At 37.0% G+C, this 18,792-nt stretch overlaps 5 protein-coding genes across 6 annotated transcripts; 2 read left to right on the top strand and 3 right to left on the bottom strand.

Annotated features, from left to right (window-relative positions):
* Nucleotides 1–3,672: 3,672 nt before the first annotated feature.
* Nucleotides 3,673–7,761, bottom strand: LOC116006530 (E3 ubiquitin-protein ligase RING1-like). Of its 2 annotated transcripts, none has more exons than XM_031246944.1 (3): nucleotides 6,630–7,761; nucleotides 4,213–5,348; nucleotides 3,673–4,008 (listed from the first exon to the last, which is right to left on the bottom strand). In XM_031246944.1, exon 1 carries the CDS (start codon nucleotides 7,689–7,691, stop codon nucleotides 6,705–6,707), a length of 987 nt encoding a protein of 328 aa, XP_031102804.1. In that variant the 5' UTR covers nucleotides 7,692–7,761; the 3' UTR covers nucleotides 3,673–4,008; nucleotides 4,213–5,348; nucleotides 6,630–6,704. The 2 variants fall into 2 exon arrangements, with proteins under 2 accessions (XP_031102804.1, XP_031102802.1); XM_031246942.1 differs by having other exon boundaries at nucleotides 3,684–4,068.
* Nucleotides 3,856–4,566, bottom strand: LOC116006729 (thioredoxin X, chloroplastic). Its single transcript, XM_031247219.1, has 2 exons — nucleotides 4,213–4,566; nucleotides 3,856–4,068 (listed from the first exon to the last, which is right to left on the bottom strand). The coding sequence occupies exons 1-2, from the start codon at nucleotides 4,564–4,566 to the stop codon at nucleotides 3,856–3,858; spliced, it is 567 nt and encodes a 188-aa protein (XP_031103079.1).
* Nucleotides 7,762–9,229: 1,468 nt separating the features above from the next.
* Nucleotides 9,230–11,477, top strand: LOC116006331 (E2F-associated phosphoprotein). The gene is made up of 3 exons (XM_031246661.1): nucleotides 9,230–9,461; nucleotides 9,547–9,712; nucleotides 10,926–11,477. Exons 1-3 carry the CDS (start codon nucleotides 9,410–9,412, stop codon nucleotides 11,167–11,169), a joined length of 462 nt encoding a protein of 153 aa, XP_031102521.1. The 5' UTR covers nucleotides 9,230–9,409; the 3' UTR covers nucleotides 11,170–11,477.
* A 938-nt stretch (nucleotides 11,478–12,415) lies between these two features.
* Nucleotides 12,416–14,685, top strand: LOC116006425 (serine/threonine-protein phosphatase 2A activator). The gene is made up of 3 exons (XM_031246789.1): nucleotides 12,416–13,108; nucleotides 13,769–14,264; nucleotides 14,357–14,685. Exons 1-3 carry the CDS (start codon nucleotides 12,439–12,441, stop codon nucleotides 14,361–14,363), a joined length of 1,173 nt encoding a protein of 390 aa, XP_031102649.1. The 5' UTR covers nucleotides 12,416–12,438; the 3' UTR covers nucleotides 14,364–14,685.
* Nucleotides 14,686–14,754: 69 nt separating this feature from the next.
* On the bottom strand, nucleotides 14,755–18,458 carry LOC116006424 (probable RNA helicase SDE3). Its single transcript, XM_031246788.1, has 4 exons — nucleotides 18,262–18,458; nucleotides 17,031–17,917; nucleotides 16,314–16,532; nucleotides 14,755–15,905 (listed from the first exon to the last, which is right to left on the bottom strand). Exons 2-4 carry the CDS (start codon nucleotides 17,880–17,882, stop codon nucleotides 14,982–14,984), a joined length of 1,995 nt encoding a protein of 664 aa, XP_031102648.1. The 5' UTR covers nucleotides 17,883–17,917; nucleotides 18,262–18,458; the 3' UTR covers nucleotides 14,755–14,981.
* Nucleotides 18,459–18,792: the final 334 nt, after the last annotated feature.

Raw genomic sequence — 18,792 nt, 5'->3', positions numbered from 1 at the left:
GGGGCATTAAAGAGTTTTTTTGAAACAGGCATTAAAGAGTTAAAGATATAAATTTCTTTTATTTTGTAAAATTTAAGAAATAGATTGGTGTAGTTTCTGAAAGGAGATAGTATGAGAAAAGATGACTTGGGAAAAACAACAAAAAACAACGAAGGATAAAGAGGTATTTTAGGAGGTTGTAAATTCGAGTCGTGTGTTATCCACACTATCCTTAAAACCTTATTTGCTACCTTCCAAAAGTGCTAGGAGCGTTGTAGCCTAGGTTTCCCAGGATAAAACGAATTTCGATCTAATTATTGAGCACTCAATAAAATAGACCCGGCGAACTAGAAACAAAGGTAGAACACAATTTTATGTAGAGTATGGCTAAACAATACTCCTAAAATAAGAGTTGTCAGGAATTGGACAAAGAATAGTAATAATAGAATAAACCCAAGTAAGATTGTTTATTTCTATTATACTAACTATGCCTACTGCCGAAATGGAAAGGGGGGAACAAATGGTTTAAAGCTTTGGTTTTGAATTCTCTTTCTGTTGTGTGCTAATCTCCACGAATTGCACTCCCTTATATAGGGAAAGAAAGTCAGGCAAAACAAGGATTAGTGCACTAACCTAACTTACCCATTACAAACAATAATAATAAAAAATTGAATATGGGCTGCTAACCAAACATAATGGGGCGGTAAATAATATATAATAAAATAATAATATAACATTATTAAGATGAACAATAGGTACATTTTGAGAATCAATTTCTCATTCACCCATTTTCTACTTTATGAATACAAAATATTAATTTCTCCTACGGAGTCAAATCCACTTTAACCCAATTAAATTGGAAGTGAATTTCCATATTTTATACCATAAAATAGTCACTTAAAATGCAATATTATCCAACAGTTTCTAATATAATAATGTAATAAAAATTGTACAGTAAAATGCCCGTCAATAAGTTGTTTCGTCCCTGAGTGAGTGCGGTCCACTCGCGGTTCACCTATTGCGTAGAATATTCACGTATAATTGTTACCGTTCTAGCTTTATTCAGTGTAGTAGTCGTCCGTAGCGAGTAAATGGGAGTCTACCCCCAAGAATCCACAAAATTACATCACACTGTCATTCCAACCTATGGATTCTAACACAGCCCAGACTGCATATTGGGAGTAGTAAGAAACTAAGAATGAATTATCAAAAAAAAAAAAAACAAAACACTAAGAATGAATGATTTGAGTGCGTGCGGTGCATGAGAAATGGTATTGGAGTAGCTTTTAATGATGAGAGGTCTTACTAGGTATACTTTTAAATTTTTTTATTTTTATTTTTAAAATATGTTAATTTACCAAATATTTTTTTACGATCAGCTAATGTTATTAACTAATTATACCCTCTAACATAATCAATTGTCAGTTAATAACCATTTACCAATCCGAACTATTATGTGAATCTTAAAAAGAATATTCACATTAAAAGTGAAAATTGAAGTTGAGAGTTAAAAAGGGCACATATAGCATTTTGTTCATAATTATGGGCGAGGGAATACCGAATACATCTCATCTCCGTGTCACACGGTTGTGATGTTAATTAAAGGCACACGGGCGCAAATATTCCACACTCACAATTTCTTAATCCTCATTATTATTTAAATAATTTAATCATTTTTCCTTCTCCAACTACTACGATAACGATAATTGTCGTTTCGACAAACGACAGGGGGAAATCTTTGCCACGGATATTGATTCTGCTTTTAATTTGTTAGTGTTGATCATTACATTACTACTCTAATACTGAAATTATGGGACCACCCTCAGCTCAGCTCGCTAATCCCCATCCTCAATTTATTAATTATCATCACATCTCTCAGTCTCTCTCTTTACCATTATTATTTATGAAAAATATTACTCGAATTTCAAAAATCTATTCATAATTTTTATTTTTATTTGTGTTTAAATTTTATTAGAGGAGAAAATGAGAAATTGTTAAACATTATGACCCCATATTAATAATTCTACATGCACTCTTAATTCATTCTTTCATTTTTTATTTCTTATGAGTTGACAAATTACTCAATTTAATAGGGGTCATGTGTTTATTAATTCATTTTTTTAATCCTTCAATCAAATTTGAACACAAGCGTGAGTAAAAGTTGCAAGTATGATTTTACAAATACATAAAATATTTTTGTATATTAATCAATTAAAGTTTGCTACATTATAAGGAATAGAAAATAAGAGTAGGAAATGAGAATGCGTGTAAAATTCTCTATTATTATTATTATTATTGTTGTTGTTGTTGTTGTTGTTTGTGGGCCAAAATGGACTGAGTATTGCCAATCACTCCTCGGACTTCTTGTAATGCTCACTTGCCTCTTCAAATTTATGGAAATCTATGAACTAGATTCTAAAGTGATGGGAGTGCTGTATGGGCCACTATTGTACTGTGTCCTACCAACTTCTATGAATGGGAAATTTAATGCCGGAAGCCCACATTATTCTGTGAGTCCTGGCCAGTTTTAAAACACCATATTACATATCGGAAATGATTTAGGGTGCGTTTGGTTTGCATATGGGAATTGGAATCGGAATGTGTATCAAATACTTGATAATGGTAATGGGTTTTGGTGAAAGTATTTAACATGTTTGGTAAGTGGGTGGAATGAGAATGATTATTAATAGTTGAGGAAAAAAGGAGGAAGGGAGATGAAACCCTTATTTAATAAGGGCATGGGTTTTGTCATTAATGGGGTATTCCAAACCCATAGTAGCATTCACAAAACCTATCAACCAAACACAAACAATCACTTTCATACTCATTCCTTATGCCTAAACCCACCAACCAAACACACCCTTAGTTATAAACATTTACTTTGACGAATTATTTATTTATTTATTTTATAAAGAAGAGGAGTATACCCAAAAACAAAATCACATGTGAGCAATCTTTATACCATGGACCTGATTACCAATGCACTATGGATCTTAGTATATGTGTATATCTTATGTTGTAAGTTTTTGTATATTGTACTATGAAATTATATATCTTAAGAAACTTAAGGTGAATGAACCTTAAGCATACAAATTCTGTGCCTATAAAAAATACAAATTATGTACCTAAATCAAATTTGAAAAATAAGTAAATACTCCGTATATAACATGTGTATAGTATTGTAATATTTTGTGTATTATATTATGAAATTCTCTATCTCGTTGTTTCGATCCATGAGTCATAATACTATGTGAACCCATGATATAAATTATCGCTATTGAGTACCACCAATTGGTCCACAGCCTAAACCATATCCCCACACCACAATTGACAGAAGAGAGGCCAGAAATAAGGCAAGCATACACAGAATTGTTAACGAACCGAACATAAACAAACATGGGTTGTTCATGTTTGTTTATTAATATTTTTGGAGTGTTCGTATCTGAGTTCGTTTTTATTTGTTAAGCGTTCATTAGTTTTCATTGACACGTTCAAGAACATGTTCGTTAAATTAATAAACATATTTACGAACGTGTTTGTTACGTGTTCGTTAACGTTAACAAACACACGGTTTTGTTAATGAAGATAGAAAAAAATGACCATGCCACAATAATACTAATACCAAAATAAGATTTTCTGAGAAAAAATGACTAAAATAGACTTGCCACTTATAAATCTTTGACCAAAAATAAATTAACTCAATATTTGAAACCATATATGCACTGGCATGGCTTTATGAAACGAGCACATAAATGACAGGCTTGGCTTTATCACAAATTAATATGGACACAAAAACATGATTTCCAAATTAGATTTTCAGTGGTATGATCATATATATAATGAAATAGCTAAAAAGCAAAAACTGGTAGTTGAAGATTACACAGCACAGATACTCTCCAGAAGACCGTCAAGATGCTTCTTGAGCTTAACTTTTGTTATTGCGCCTTCCCTTCTGCTCTCTTCTACTTCCTTTCCATCTTTGAAGAGAATCAAAGTTGGCAATCCGTAAACTTTGTACTCTTCGATCAGCTGAGGATTTGAATCATGATCAATCTTAACCACTGTTATCTTTTCCCTATACTCTTGTTCCTGGAATTCAATTCAATTGAAACAAAACAAGAATACTAGCAGTAAAAAATAAACTCCCAATTCGATCTCAAGTATATATACATGCTTCTCAAACTTTGAACAAATTTTTTAATTGAATGAAGAGAAGACAGCAGCAGCTAATACCTGAGCGAGGGATTCTATAGCGGGAGCAATCAAGCGGCAGGGGCCGCACCAAGTGGCGACGAACTCCACTAAAACGGGTCGATCGGACTTCAAAACTACGTCGGAGAACTCCTTCTGCGTTATCTCCCTTACAGCTCCGCAGGTCACCCTGAGCCTGAGCCTGGACTTGGAGATAGAGGAACACTTTCCTAACCGCCCGCACCTCAGACTTGTGGTGGAGATGGGAGAAAGAAAAGAGGATGCTTTATAGTTGCGGGGGGGTGCGGGTGGTGAGAAGGAGACCGTACGAGTCGGAGGGAGGGGCAAACCCGCCGGAATCTGCCAGCTTGAAGTTAAGGCGCCCAAGACTCCCATTGCTCTGCGACTCAAAGAGTGCTCACTTTTGTGTGGTGAGTATGGCTCTACATAGCTTAAATACGATGCTTGCTTGCTTGCCACTTGGCTTTTTCTACGGACTATAATTTTTATTTATTATTATTATTATTCCCAAACACATTATCCAGACCCGACGCCAGGAACCCCCCGTGTTCGAAAATTGCAATGATTAGACATGCCAAGCTTTTGCTTCTCAAAACAAGTCTAATTTTATAACCCTAATTAGTTAAGGCATTACATATCCTTTTCAAATCCTTATCCATCCATTGGGTAGCTTAACCAGCGATATTCGCAAATTGCAACCCTAATAGGAAATTATGAATCTAAAAGAAATTCAACTAGAGCAAATTTTCACTGACAACCAGAGATCACAAAATGTAATATATATTAAAAAAATCTCAAGTGCATTCAGCCATTTTTCTGCAATTCTGTATCCTCCCTACCAAGAGTCCAAGACTAGCAGAAAAATCCCACTTGATGCAATGGTAAAACAAAATGTGCATTCAAAGCAATTCATTAGCTGCATAAAGATCAAATTCCAGATCAAGTGTGCACAAGAGAGAATGATCCAATCTTCACTAACCACAGGAGAGATGACAATAAATTGAAACTTGACCAAGTCATTGACTGCTCCAACAAAAACATCATATTTGTATATCTTGCCTTGCGTCTCTAAAAAAGGTTCTCTCCAGCCCAAGAAGCAATTTACCATTTCTACTTATCATGACTGTAAACTTTCACTCTGCCACACATGATATAGCCTGCAATTCATGATCTCTCATTAGAAAACATAAGAATGTAAACAATCATCAAAGAGAACATGTGGATATTACAAGCATAAAATGTCGCAGCAATACCAGAGAAAAAAAATGTAGGCACATCATTTTGAAAGCAGTTTTATACCAATACACTAAACTAGAAAAACATATGTTCATATTGGTTGAGTATTTAAAAGATACAAACTTCCTATGTTTTAAGGGCTAGAGATAAGTATAGAGAAGATTTGAGCAAAACCTGTGGTTTCTTGCATCAGTACACTATTAAGGAGCAACATTATAATGGTTTCTACTTTCTACTTCTCTAGCATCAATAAAGACAGTGTTAAGGGCAGATGTTTCAATTCAAAGCTTCTAATTACATTTTCTGATCTGCAACAACACTGACAGAATAATTTGAACTCATTAACCTCAAAACCAGCTCTCTATAAATACATCTTCCAACTCACCCCTTTCCTATCATCACTATATAATAGGAAATTCACATTAGCCTTTAGATAGTGTCCACTTGGTTCCATCCAGGGTGTTTCAAAATCCCAGGTATCTCATGAAGACTAAAGGATTAGTATAATGATTAGAAAACTTCCAGACTAGGAAAGTTTTTGCTATAAACAATTACAAACCAAATACAATCAGCAAAGATGAGTAAGAGAAAAAGGGGGGAAATGTGTAACCATTCATGAAATTAGCAAAGATGATAAATAGAAATTAGAACTATTTCCTTTCAAAAAAAGAAATTAGAACTATTTAATGTTTAACCTCTCATGAAATAGGAGAAATGGACAACAAATGCCATCTGAAATCTATAAAGGAGCAAGAGTAAGGTAAGATTATGCTTGTGAGACCATAAATATTCCAGGATAGTACAATATGCGGATGAAATCATAGAACTAGGAAACTTTATCCTCAGAACAATGTGTTGTTAACATCATAAACACATTTGGAGTTCCTTGAGTTATAAATTGTAGACCTTTATCCAAGTGTTAATATAAATGGTAACCACCATGTGACAAATTAGACTATATCCACCAGTCAGTTTATAACTACATAAAAATCTATAAAACCACATAAACACAGGAACCATATATTATGTGTGTGGAGTATTGCATAAGCAACTGCCTTCTTTCTTCGTCTAGGAGAAAGTATTATGCAGAACAGATCTATTCAGTCAGCACAGAACAGTATGGATATCCAAAATAGGCTTTTGACATAACAAAATTGTGACCTTGTGTCTGAAATTCTGAATCACTTACTATTGTCACTTACCAGCACTTTAGAGAATTCCAGCCATATATATTATATATTCATAGTAAGAGCAAGGAAAGAATCAAATGTGTTTAACTAATTTGAGTCCCTATTCTGCTGCCAACCAGACTGTGAATCTCCACCATCAGGTGATCGTCCAAAATCCGTTGGGGGCCTTGGTAATGATATTGTGAACCTCCTCTCTAAGGTCCTCTGCCCCTGGGAACTGTTACCAGAACTGCCTGAGGCCGATCCCCCTCCATTTCCCCTAGCCCTGCTCTCATAGTCAGGGTCATCAGTAGGCAACTCATAACGACAGACAGGGCACGAGTTATGCAACTCAAGCCATGGCAGGATACAGTCATTATGGTAGACATGCTTGCAAGGCATCTGTTTAACCTCCATTTCGAGCTCAAAATCATCCTTACAGACAGCGCATTGTGCCAACTCTGAGCTGAGTAAATCTTTATTTGCTTTAATGGTTGGCAGTGCCGCCACTGCAGACTTGGATGCTGGCGGTGTTCCATATCGGTTCGGATCATTCTCTGCAAGTTGTTGGATTAAATCTTCAAATCCCGCACCAATGAAATAGTCCCCAATATTGCCAGGAAGTAGGGAACTCCCTCCCCCTCCAAATGGGCTTCCCTCAAATACAAACTCGAAATTAACACCGTCGGCTTGGCGAGAAGTTAGGTAGCTGAACAGAAAATCATATGGGTTGAACTCTTCACGCTCGCCCCTGACAGGAGATTCATGTCCCGGATTAGAGCGACGGCTATGGCGAGAGGAGTAGATTCTGGGATTTTGAAGGTCGGAGGGGGTGAAGAAAGAGGGGGCGACCGACGATGAAGAAGGAGAGTGCGAAGGGAATAACAAGCTGCTGAACAGAGAGTGGAACGCATCGGAAAATGTCGGGTACGGGTCAGGGTTAGGGTTTTCAAACTTTTCCACGAAACCAGAATTGCACGTTGGACACAGGAGCTCGTTGGTTGCAGAGGGGGTAATGTCGACGGTGCGGTTGCATTGATGGCAGAAATACATTTGCGGCCACACGTCGGCGACAGTGACTCCGGCGGAGGACATATCTCTGTAATTTGAGAGAAAGAGAGAGAGAAAGGAACCGGAACCGGAACAGGGGAGTAGGTCAAAAACTGCGAGGACTATCCAATTCAGTTTTTTTTTTAGTTTTTTTTTTAAACAGAAAACTTTCATTAAAAGTTAATTCCAGAAATAGTCCCCTAGTATAATGATTTTTCATATTTAGTCCTAGATTTTTAGTTTGGATAATTTTAACACTTGATTATTAAATTTTTCTAAGAGTTTATTACCAAAATGGTTTCTCGACTATTGCAAAATTATCAATTTGGTCCTCAATAAATTTTCGTGCCCAATTAAGTCTCTCGACATTGAAAAATTAACCAATTTAGTCCTCCATTTATTTTGCCGTTAAACATCCGTTAACTAAGGACCAAATTGGTAATTTTTCTATAGTTAAGAGACCAAATTGGTAATTAATTTTTCACTGAAATGGTCCCTTGACTATAACAAAATTACTAATTTTGTCCCGATTTAACGGCAAAAATAAAGAGAGGACCAAATTGATTAAATTTTTTAAAGTCGAGAGACTTAATTGGGCACGAAAAATTGTCGATGACCAAATTGGTAATTTTGCAATAGTCGATGGACCATTTCGGTAATAAACTCTTTTTCCAATATTGGTCCTTCTGTATGGTCTTTGTTAAGTCGATGTTTATTTGAAGGGTAAATGCATCCTTTCAAGTCATGAGTATATAATTCCTCTTCATTCTCTTTGCTATCGCCTCCACCACTCCCGACGTCATGCCTCCTCCTCCATCTCTCGCCCTCCAACAAACTGTTAGTGTATGGCTAAATCGCTTACAGATAGAACAGTAAGTTGACACCTTATCCACCTATATCATTTGCCAAAAACCATTCAATTCTCCTCTATTTTCATAAATCTCAACACAAATTCGTTCAACAACAAGTTTTGATGCATCAATTTCTACTCTCACCTTGCCCATATTTGCCCATGTCCTTTGATTCATCCCTGTGCCTAAGGTAACCGCTTTCCCCACCGGTTTATAAATTTGAGCAATCATCTCTATATTGAACAAATGAATCGACAGATTAAGTAAGTTAATCTATACCAGAGCCATCGGCAAATCTTTGTATGCACTCCGATCTGGTGACCACTGCGTGAACTAAAGATGTACTCAATCCACCATTGCCTGGCTTCGCAACCAAGCTCTCATTCTATCTTCCTCCAAGAAAAATCTCAGCAAAATCGTTCGTCTATCCATCGATCCAATGAGCACCTCGTTGAGGCGTCGTCAGAACTCGCATGAGATGATGCCGGAATAAGAATGACCTGTAATAGCAGGTCAATTACCGACTATTGGACTTCATTGCCCCGATATAATATCTTAAAATGGTGCAATTACATTTTTTTTTAAAGTTCAAGAACCTAATTGATTTTTGAGCTAAAGCAGATTCATCCACACTGTTTCAAATTCATTTTGAATAAATTGAATACGAATTCACCCATATAAGAGTATAATCTAGTGCTGGACCACGAGGTATTGGTAGCCCATAATTTATTAATTTCACCTAAACTAAGAAGATTGGGTGAATTTCTTCTTCCCTTTTCCCTTTTATTCGCCCGCGTGACCACCCTGTTCGGAGACCCAATTGACACGCCAAATTTCGGGCTAATCGGTATCGGGACCATCAGCGCTGCTCTCGTCTCAACTGAGAGGCGGTTGTCTCACATAAAGAAAGAAATGAATGATGGAAAGCAGAGAGAAGCGTCGCCATCTGTTTCGCAGAAATCTGGTAAAGCATTTCGGTCAGTTCTATGATTATTTCAGGACTAAGTTTATAGTTGTGGTTGACATATAATTGTTTCTATTTTTCTTAGTTTCTGATGATGATGAGATAGACTACTCCATCAAGCCAGAATTTTACGATTCCGACCTCGACGACAAGGACGAATCATGGGTTCGAAAGAAAAGGGGTGGCCGTACTTCTGATGCCATACTCAGTTGCCCGGCTTGCTTCACCACGCTCTGTCTTGATTGCCAGAGGTATGCAGTGTGGTTATATTCTCTCCTCAAGCTCCTGTCTTAGTTGAGATCTCTCTGATTGGTTAGTTGTTATTCGTTTAACTGACATTTAGGATGAATCCCTATCAATTCATAGATTGGGTACGGGTTTGAATTGAGCTTTGTTAATGTATCCCTTTTGGAAAGAAGGCTGCAATGGTCAAGCCATTAAAATGCGTTTAGCTGAAAGTTAAAATACATAGGTAGAGTTAAGACTTAAGAGCTGTTGTTAGTGATGGAGATGTTTCCTCAGATGTTAATATTTGATTTTTTTAAGGTCAAGTGAACTACTTCATCAGAGCAATCTCTTGTTTAGGCTTGCTTTGATTTTAAAAAGAAAATACATAGCTAGTACTATTAATAAATCTTCAGCTAGTAGTATTAGTTACTACAACTTTTGTATTGTAAAAATAACAATATTATGGTCAGGAACTTATGCACAGAGTGAAAATGTTTTTGAGTTTGACACCAGAAGTCAAATCTCACATCCTATCTGGATCTAAGGTGGTGAGTTATAACTCATGTCTCATGCTCTTGGCACATCAGAACATTTTTGTTGAAAAATCTAGACAAGATTAAAGATTGAAAGCAATGAGATAAAGAAGAATACATGGGTTTACGTGGTTCAACAATATGCTTATGTCCATAGGAGCGAAGCAGCTCTTTTATTATGATTAAGAATACATCTCTAGAGTGACAGTATTAGTATTTGTTTGTACCAACCCATCGAACTGAAACCCCATACTTGGAGACAAATACTCACGCTTGACTGCTTGACTTGAGCATCTTCCATCTCTTGATTGCATTTGGGCTATATACAACAATCTGTGACCATATTGATGCTATGCCTTCTAGACGGTCTCCATTGCAAGAATCATTTTATGATCTTACAAGTGTTTGAGAATACAGAGGAATGGACACTTTTTTGTCAATGATTTGATGATAGGCATATTTGATAATAGATAGCTACAAACAACAGATGATGAAAACAAAAGAGAAGATATGGTGATAAAAGTAGTAGTAACATTTTAGCCTCCTTTTAGTTTAATGCTAGAAAGTAAGAGTGGGTGGTGAAAAAATATATTTGGTATTTAAATTTGAAAATGACTTGTACATCTGATTTTTAGTGCCAAGGTTTGCTTCCCTTGTATTGTTAATCTAATCTAATAATGCCAAATGATCTGGGATCTTGCAGGCATGAAAAGAATGTAACACAATATCGAGCCATTTTTGTGGTCAATTGTAAGATCAATGACGAAGTGATGACACAGCTTGGAAGTAAACGAAAGTGGGGCAAAAGGAAGGGTGAAGCAGAGGCAGCTTCTGATAACAGTGGAACTTTTAAACATGTGTGTTGTGCAGTATGTTTAACGAAAGTTGGAGTCATCGATGAAGAGGAGGTCTATCATTTCTTGAATGTTCTTCCCAGCGAGTGTTGACTCTTTAGTCTCTATACTTCATGCTAACTAATCTACTACTGTCCTAATGTTTGTGTTAAACTAATGCCTAAAAGTTGTTCGGGGGTATAAGTATAATAGATTTTGTGTTGGAAGCAGCTGGTATGTTTGTTTTTTTTTTTTTGCCATGGAGTGCGTAACTAGTATTCTGCTGCTTCTTGTTCGTCAAATTGTTTGTAATGACGAAAATTCTCACAATCAGTTCTGGTGGAATTAAACGAGACACATGTTGGGACTCACTACTCAGGCAGGAGGAGTTCTGGCTGCCTGTCTCTTCTTTTAAATGCCAATCCATTGCTTCCGGTGTTGACAATTATTCGGATCATCAACTTTGCAATGTTACTTTATTCACATAGGGTGTGTTTGGTTGGTGGGTTTAGGTATAAGGAATGGGTATGAAAGTGATTGCTAGTGTTTGGTTGATAAGTTTTGAGAATGCTATTATGTGTTTGGAATACCCCCATTAATGAGAAAACTCATACTCTTATTAAATAAGGGTTTCATTTCTCTTTCTCATTTCTTCCTCAACTATTAATAATCAATCACATTCCACCCAACTACCAAACATCTTTAACCAAAACCTATTACCCTTACCAAGTATTTGATACCCACTCCGATTCCGATTCTCATGTGCGAACCAAACGCACCCATAATATTACTATCGCATCTGTATATTTATACTACTACTAATTATTATCAACAATTTATTTCTCACTAGTTAAATAAATTAAATAATAAAATTAATATTCTAATAAGTGGAGTAGGGTTTTTTTTTCATGAAATTTAAATTATTAATTTAGTAATTTATTTTCTACACATAAAAGGCGAGTTGACACAATTATTATACAATGAATTAAAGTTCATATTGCATCGTGAGCCTTGGTCTAAAAATTGCTTTGCATAACACAAATTGTTAATTAAAAATACAAAATATGAACCAGCATGTTATGCGTCTACCACACTTAACATAACACATAATTACTTTGTGATGTGTCTTTATTTATTTACCGGTACAGAAAATAAAAATCAGAAATCCACAATGTAATTATTATGTGATCTTTCTCTAATTTGTTTACTGAAACCAAAAATAAAATGTGTCAATTGTAGGTATAAAATCTAAAAAATTATTTTTGAACCAGCACCACAATTTAAAATAGACCAGAGTTGCCATCAACCCATCATCATCCACCTTGGGCAAGGCCCAGTATAAATTTCCTTTCTTCATTCATTCATTCATTCGCATAACCCAAAATGGAACCCCACCACAGCGCTTCACCTTCACCGCATCAACAACCAGATCAACCATTTCCACCACCGCCAACCGCCCACCCTCACCAACACGCCGCCACGGGAGCCTGCGTGAACTGCGGCGGCCCCACCTCCTATCCCTGTCCACCTCCCTCCGCCAACCCTACCTACATCCCCATCCGTGCTCCGGCTGTGAACCTCCCCCCTGCCAACACTAAGGAAACCATCATCCGTACGCCTGTCCCGCAGTCCCAAAAGGTGTCCCCTCTTTCCCCTCCCTACCAATTTCAGTATCCGACAAAGAAAATCCAGTCTCAAATCGACGTCGATCGCTTCCACTCCTCTGATGCTTGCCAGAACTTCCTCGGCTTCGTTGTCGCCCTCTCCGAGTCTATTCGCTCCCACAAGCTCTCCGATCCATGCCATGTCTCCTCCGCTGTCTCCGCTCTGGTTTCAGTCCTCCAAACCTTGATTTCCTACGTCGATGAGATCCCTCCGGCGCCTCAATCCTCCCGATACGGGAACGTAGCTTATCGGACCTGGCACGAGCGAATGTGCTCCGGCGCTGAATCTTTCATGATTCAATTCCTTCCAAAGGAGCTCCATTCGGCTACAGTGGAGCTTGTTCCCTACTTCACTGATAGTTTTGGCAACGCTAGCCGAATCGACTATGGTGTGGGATTTTACCAAATTTGTGATTATCTGCAAGTAATTTTTGTATAAATTATTTTGTTAATTGTTGTTAGAAGAAAAAACAAATATAAATTTTATTACCGCAACAAAGAATAGGCTGGCACAAGTTTTGATTTAAAAAAAATGAATTTCAGTTGCGGTTGGGCTTAATTTTAAGTAATCAAGTATGAATATCTTAGTGCAGTTTGCTTGATGTTTTAAATGATATTGGTAGCAAAACAAGGATTAGTTTTTGGGATAATCCAGTCTTATGATGCACACTTGAAACTCTTATGTCTGTTAGGTGATATTATTGTCTGATTTGGTGTTTCAGATGCAGTTTAAATGTTATTTCTTATATGCAAATCTGATTACTAGAATGAACCAGAATTTAAGTGAACAATCATTAAGGCATCCTAATTTTTTACCCCACACTAGATCTGTTCTAAGATAATTAAGGGAGTGAAACTTGCAATTTTGTCATTGTCCTGAATTGATTAGCATTTCAAGGAAATATTTTTTAAAAAATATCTTCTTTTTTTTGAATTTTTTTTAAAAAAAAGATCTTAAATTCTCATTTGGACCTGCTTGGTTTGTTAATATTGCTGTTTCTTACATACTCACTTGTACTGTTATAACCCCATTTTTTTTTTCTTAATAGGAACAGGCCATGAAACAAATTTCGCCGCCTGGTTGTATTGTTTAGCAAGATTAGGAGTTGTGAAAGAAGATGATTATCAAGCTCTTGTTGCTAGGGTTTTTCTAAAATACTTGGAGCTGATGAGGAAATTGCAATTGACCTATAATCTTGAACCTGCAGGTTCCCATGGGGTGTGGGGACTAGATGACTATCACTTTTTGCCATTTATTTTTGGGTCCTCACAGTTAATTGATCACAAGTACATGAAGCCAAAATCAATTCATAATCAAGATATCTTGGAGAACTTTTCAAACGAGTACTTGTATCTCTCATGCATCTCTTTCATAAAGAAGGTGAAGAAGGGATTGTTTGCAGAACATTCTCCAATGTTGGACGATATAAGTGGGGTGCCAAATTGGAATAAGGTTAATAGTGGTTTGCTTAAGATGTATAAAATTGAAGTTTTGCAGAAGGTTCCTATCATGCAGCATTTCCTTTTTGGTTCCATAATCAGATGGTACGTTTCTTATCCTCTTTATGTTTTTAAATTTAATAATGAACCATTGAAGTAATAACTTAGTATTGAATTGCTTGTGTTCTTATTCATAGGGAATGAAAAGGAGGAATATGATATGCCATCTGGAATTGGATTAAACTAAAGTATCATCCATCAATGGACATCAGTAGGAAGAAATAGGTTTTGCAGCCTTTTCACAGTTTATTCCTATCAACACCTCTGTTTTACTTTGCATTATCAATGATGAGATGATGTGCAGATGTGTATTGTGCAACAGGTCTTTTATTAATTTATGGTTTGTACTCTGAGTTCAAAGTTGCTTGTCATTTGTTCAGTGTCCTGCTCCTGCCTGCAATCTATTTTCATTTGTCCAGTGTCGTGTACCACCAGCTTATATGTTGAACTAATCAGGTCCATTAAACTTTGGCTTTTTTTTTTTCCTGCCGGATGAAAAATATTGCTTTTGGTTTTTGGGTTTAGGATTGCAATATAAGAGCGCACCATGGCGAAATTAATCAATCAGTGATAACTCATATGTTATATTCACAGCAACCACTTACACAGAATTGGCATATAACCATGCAACGAGAGTACATAGAGACAGACAAACTTATACAAGGAGGAAATACAATACTGAGTCTTAACCTAACAAAACAAAGAGCTCGCTTGGCTTCATCACCAAATATAAATGGCACGTTCCTACATGCATGCATCACCTTAACAACTTTGATATTTATCCCTCAGCACTGTAATGGCATTTGGATCAAGGCTCATGTATAGCTTGCTACCGCAGAGTCTCTCAAAGTAAGAACGTGCCAAACCAAACTTCCGTGCCATAGGGGACCGTACCCAGCCTGAATGATTTGATGGTTCACCGGTGACTAAAGTTACTGTACCCTCCGTGGCAAAGTTAGCCAATGGGACTAGTGTCTCCGGTTCAGTGGCAGATGAGGCATCCACTAAAATGATATGACTGAAATGCCCAGCCCTTATTCCCTCATTGTGCAGTCGGTAGCTACTCATAAAAGTGGATAAAATGACCTTATATCTACAGAGTTCGTTCAGCAAAGGACAAGAAAAACACTCTGTTTCATCTTCATATAGGCAGGAAGGAAGAATGTCTAGAGGCACTCCATCCCGTTCTCGGAATGCTGCATTGGCCCGAAACATGTCATGATCAGGAACCTGCTTCTTGAGTGCTCTCAGGATTACGTCACATGTTTTGTTTGAAGGTGCACACAAAAGAACCCTGTTCAGCGGAGATGCTCGGCACAGTTCCACTACTGCTGCAACAATCAGATTTCCAGTTTTTGTAACAGATATTGGTCCCTTCACAAGGTAAGGAGGTGAAGCCTGGAGTCTCAGAATCTTATCAAGGGCAGAGGATTGCTCCGAGTCAAGTGTCTTATAAGCAAAGGAATGCTTGGAGAGAAGTCTATTTTCTGGAAGGAATTCAGGGAATAGGAAGTTCCTGAACAAGGGACCTGATGCGGACTCAATTGCCTGGTGAGCACGTTTCAAACAAACTCTGTTGAATGAGAACTTGACATCATATTTGTAGTCTGGACAATGCTGAGAGTGAAAATCTTCTCCAAATTCTGCTAGTAATAGATTGCTTTTCACCACACGGTAGACAAGGCCCTGTTGTAAATAGAAGCACAGAGGTAGAAGTTAAAATAAAGAGAAGAACTTCAGTTGTTACCAGTTAAATATCCCAGACAAAAAGCAATATGTTGCCATGGATTTTTGGCATTATGATAGCTAAGTTCAGCGGTTTCCACAAATTATCTGAAACATTAACGAAGAGATCATAGAATATGAAATGCTAACAGAAGTCCTTGATTCAATACTTGGCACAGTAGATGCTGGCTTCTACTACATCTATAAGAACTATAACACATATGCTGATGAAGTGCTGTTTAAAAGCTAGAACTAAGGCAAGTGATATTGCCGGAGAAGATTGGAATCAGTTATAGTCAGTGCAATAGGGAACATAAATGCTTCAAAAGTACTAAATTGTCTATTATAAATTAGAAGTTCAGTGCTAACCTCAAAGAGCAGGAAATTCTTCTTTGATGGTCGCAGTGAGACGAAATCCCTAGATAACAGGAAAGGCCTTTTCTCTGGAACTTTGTCAATCTCAAATGCTACAAATGTCTTTTCACCCTTTTGATCATCCTGATCTAAGCTATTGAGTCTACTTCTTTTGTAAGTTGCTGCATAGTGCAACCCCAAGGTGACATTCTTCATTTCAAAATGATCCCATTTCTAAACAAAAATAAAAGGTGTAAGTACTTTCTTTATGATGATAAAGTGAAACTAAATATTTGAATGAAGAAGTAAATTGGTATCTGATGCAACACCGTCCAGAGTTCCTTGATAAGTCATATGAAATCTCCAGCAACATAACTAGAGTTAAGTCAATGAACTTCCCATTCCAGCACATGAAAGGCTCTTGTTTTTTACACATAAAAAATGGAACTGGTCATATCTATATTTGAAATTGGTACTAAAGTCCAAAAATCATCCAGGATATGACTTTTTGACATCATGTAGTACATTTCTTTCCTCAAGGTTTAGGTTTTTCCTATCATATCTGGCATTGCCCTGCCTAGCTTCATCACCAAACCATTAGTTAGTTCTCATAGAAAAGTTCAACTCTAGTTTACATTAGTTTATGACACTATACAAAAACAAGAATTGTGGCCTCCAAGTACAATAAGATGCTCAAAGTAGTAATAAATAAAAATGTAAGCCTCTAATTACCTCCAGATAGCAGTCCTCAGCATACAGTAAGGCACGGAAGTAATCCTTGTAAGTTGAGATAGACAAAGGCTTCTTGAGAACTTGTGGCACAATATCCTTCTCAATTAGTCCTTTTATATCATCAGGAGTTGAAAATGTAGGTGATGCACCCCCGTCAACCCAATGGTATTTAGTTTTTGCATTATGATTTGTTGAATCCTTAAATAAGGTAGGTTTGGTGGAAAAGTCGGGCTTTTTGGGAACAGGAGATGATGATGAAGAAGTTGTATTAACAGAAGAGGAAGAAAGGAAATCTCTTGGCTTTGTAGAAACTTCACTTTGCTTGTCTGAAATAGATGAGGAAGAAAGGAAATCTCTTGTCCGGTTTGGAGAAACTTGACTCACCACCTTGTGTGAAGAAGTCAAGGATGAATAAGGCTGTTGAGAAACCTGACTTCGCTTCTGTGAAAAGGCAGGTGAAGGAGTTGCTGGTGGCGGTTTCACAGACGACGATGACAATGATGAAGAAGAAAGTTTGGTGGAGGACAAAGAAGCTGGAAACTCAGCCAAAGTTTTTTGCTTCTTCTTAATATAGTCTATATCAGTAGCACTCTCTATTTCTAATTCTGCCTGAAAGCCGCATTGCCACCGCAGCCTATTTTCATTTGCCGTCACATTTGGTTGGGTTGTGAAAGGAAGTTTAGTACTTGGAGCGGAGGTCACTGTCCCCTCTGACAAGGAATCATAATTATTTATAACTTGAGAGTAACTGTAATGCTGACCCCATTCCGTTTCTGCTCCATCCTCCTTCCCGCTTCCACAACAAAGAACAACTTGAAAAATTTCAACGCAACGCCAAATTAGATCCATCATCTTTTATTCACGCTCGCGCGTTAGCTAGGGTTCAACTGTTATGAAGGAAGGGGAAAGGAAAATCGATCACATGTAGTATATTCTTTCTTTGCTCCCATAGTATATTCTTTCTTTTATGAATATAATGTTGTACATAATGCATATCCATTCCTATTCTCAAAAAAAAAAATGCATATCCATTCCAATTTGTATTACCAGTAGCTATATATATTCAATTCATACTACAGCTTGCTGAATTAGACGGAGATTGAAGAACAAACAAACACTGATAAGCACGCCATCCTTGAGATTGAGAAATTCATTTTCCCGCAAACAATACAAAACTAAAAAAAAAAAAGAAAAAAAAAAGCAAGTTTTCCTGGACGTACGGATGACTCACCTTCAATTTGATGGATGAACTATGAAAAATAATAAAGCTGATGAGGATCAGTTTAATAGCTGTAGCCTGTCGTTCGATCAAATTACCAAGTAGGAGTAGGTGGAGATGACGGAAGGTAAAAGAGCAAGAAGAAGCGACTTGAGATCGGATCTAATAAGACAAAGTAATCAGCACTAGCAGTGTATTCCTTTACTTAAAAGTAAAACCCCGTAAGCAAAAGTTGAATCCACTTGCATAGTTGCATGCCTAAGAGATTATGATGTTTAATTGTTTATTATAAACTACTACTGTGTAAGTCTAAAACAAAACTTGGTGCAGCCGCCGCTGGTTAAAAAATAAAAAAGCCACGGTAGTAAATATCTAGCAATGTATGGAGATCCATGTCGGTAACCAACATGCTCATCACTCATACACTCTAGCTGAAGTAGGACAATATCTTTTTCCTTTCCTGAAAACTGTGATGCATTCCAGGCATCATAGTTCCTCAAAATAACAGCCTTTGTGAATTCACGATCAGCAATAACTTTTTTA

Source organism: Ipomoea triloba, chromosome 15 (assembly GCF_003576645.1).
Source record: "Ipomoea triloba cultivar NCNSP0323 chromosome 15, ASM357664v1".
NCBI lineage: Eukaryota > Viridiplantae > Streptophyta > Magnoliopsida > Solanales > Convolvulaceae > Ipomoea > Ipomoea triloba.
The sequence above is the reverse complement of the archived record's forward strand: the minus strand, read 5'-3'. Positions and strand labels throughout refer to the sequence as shown.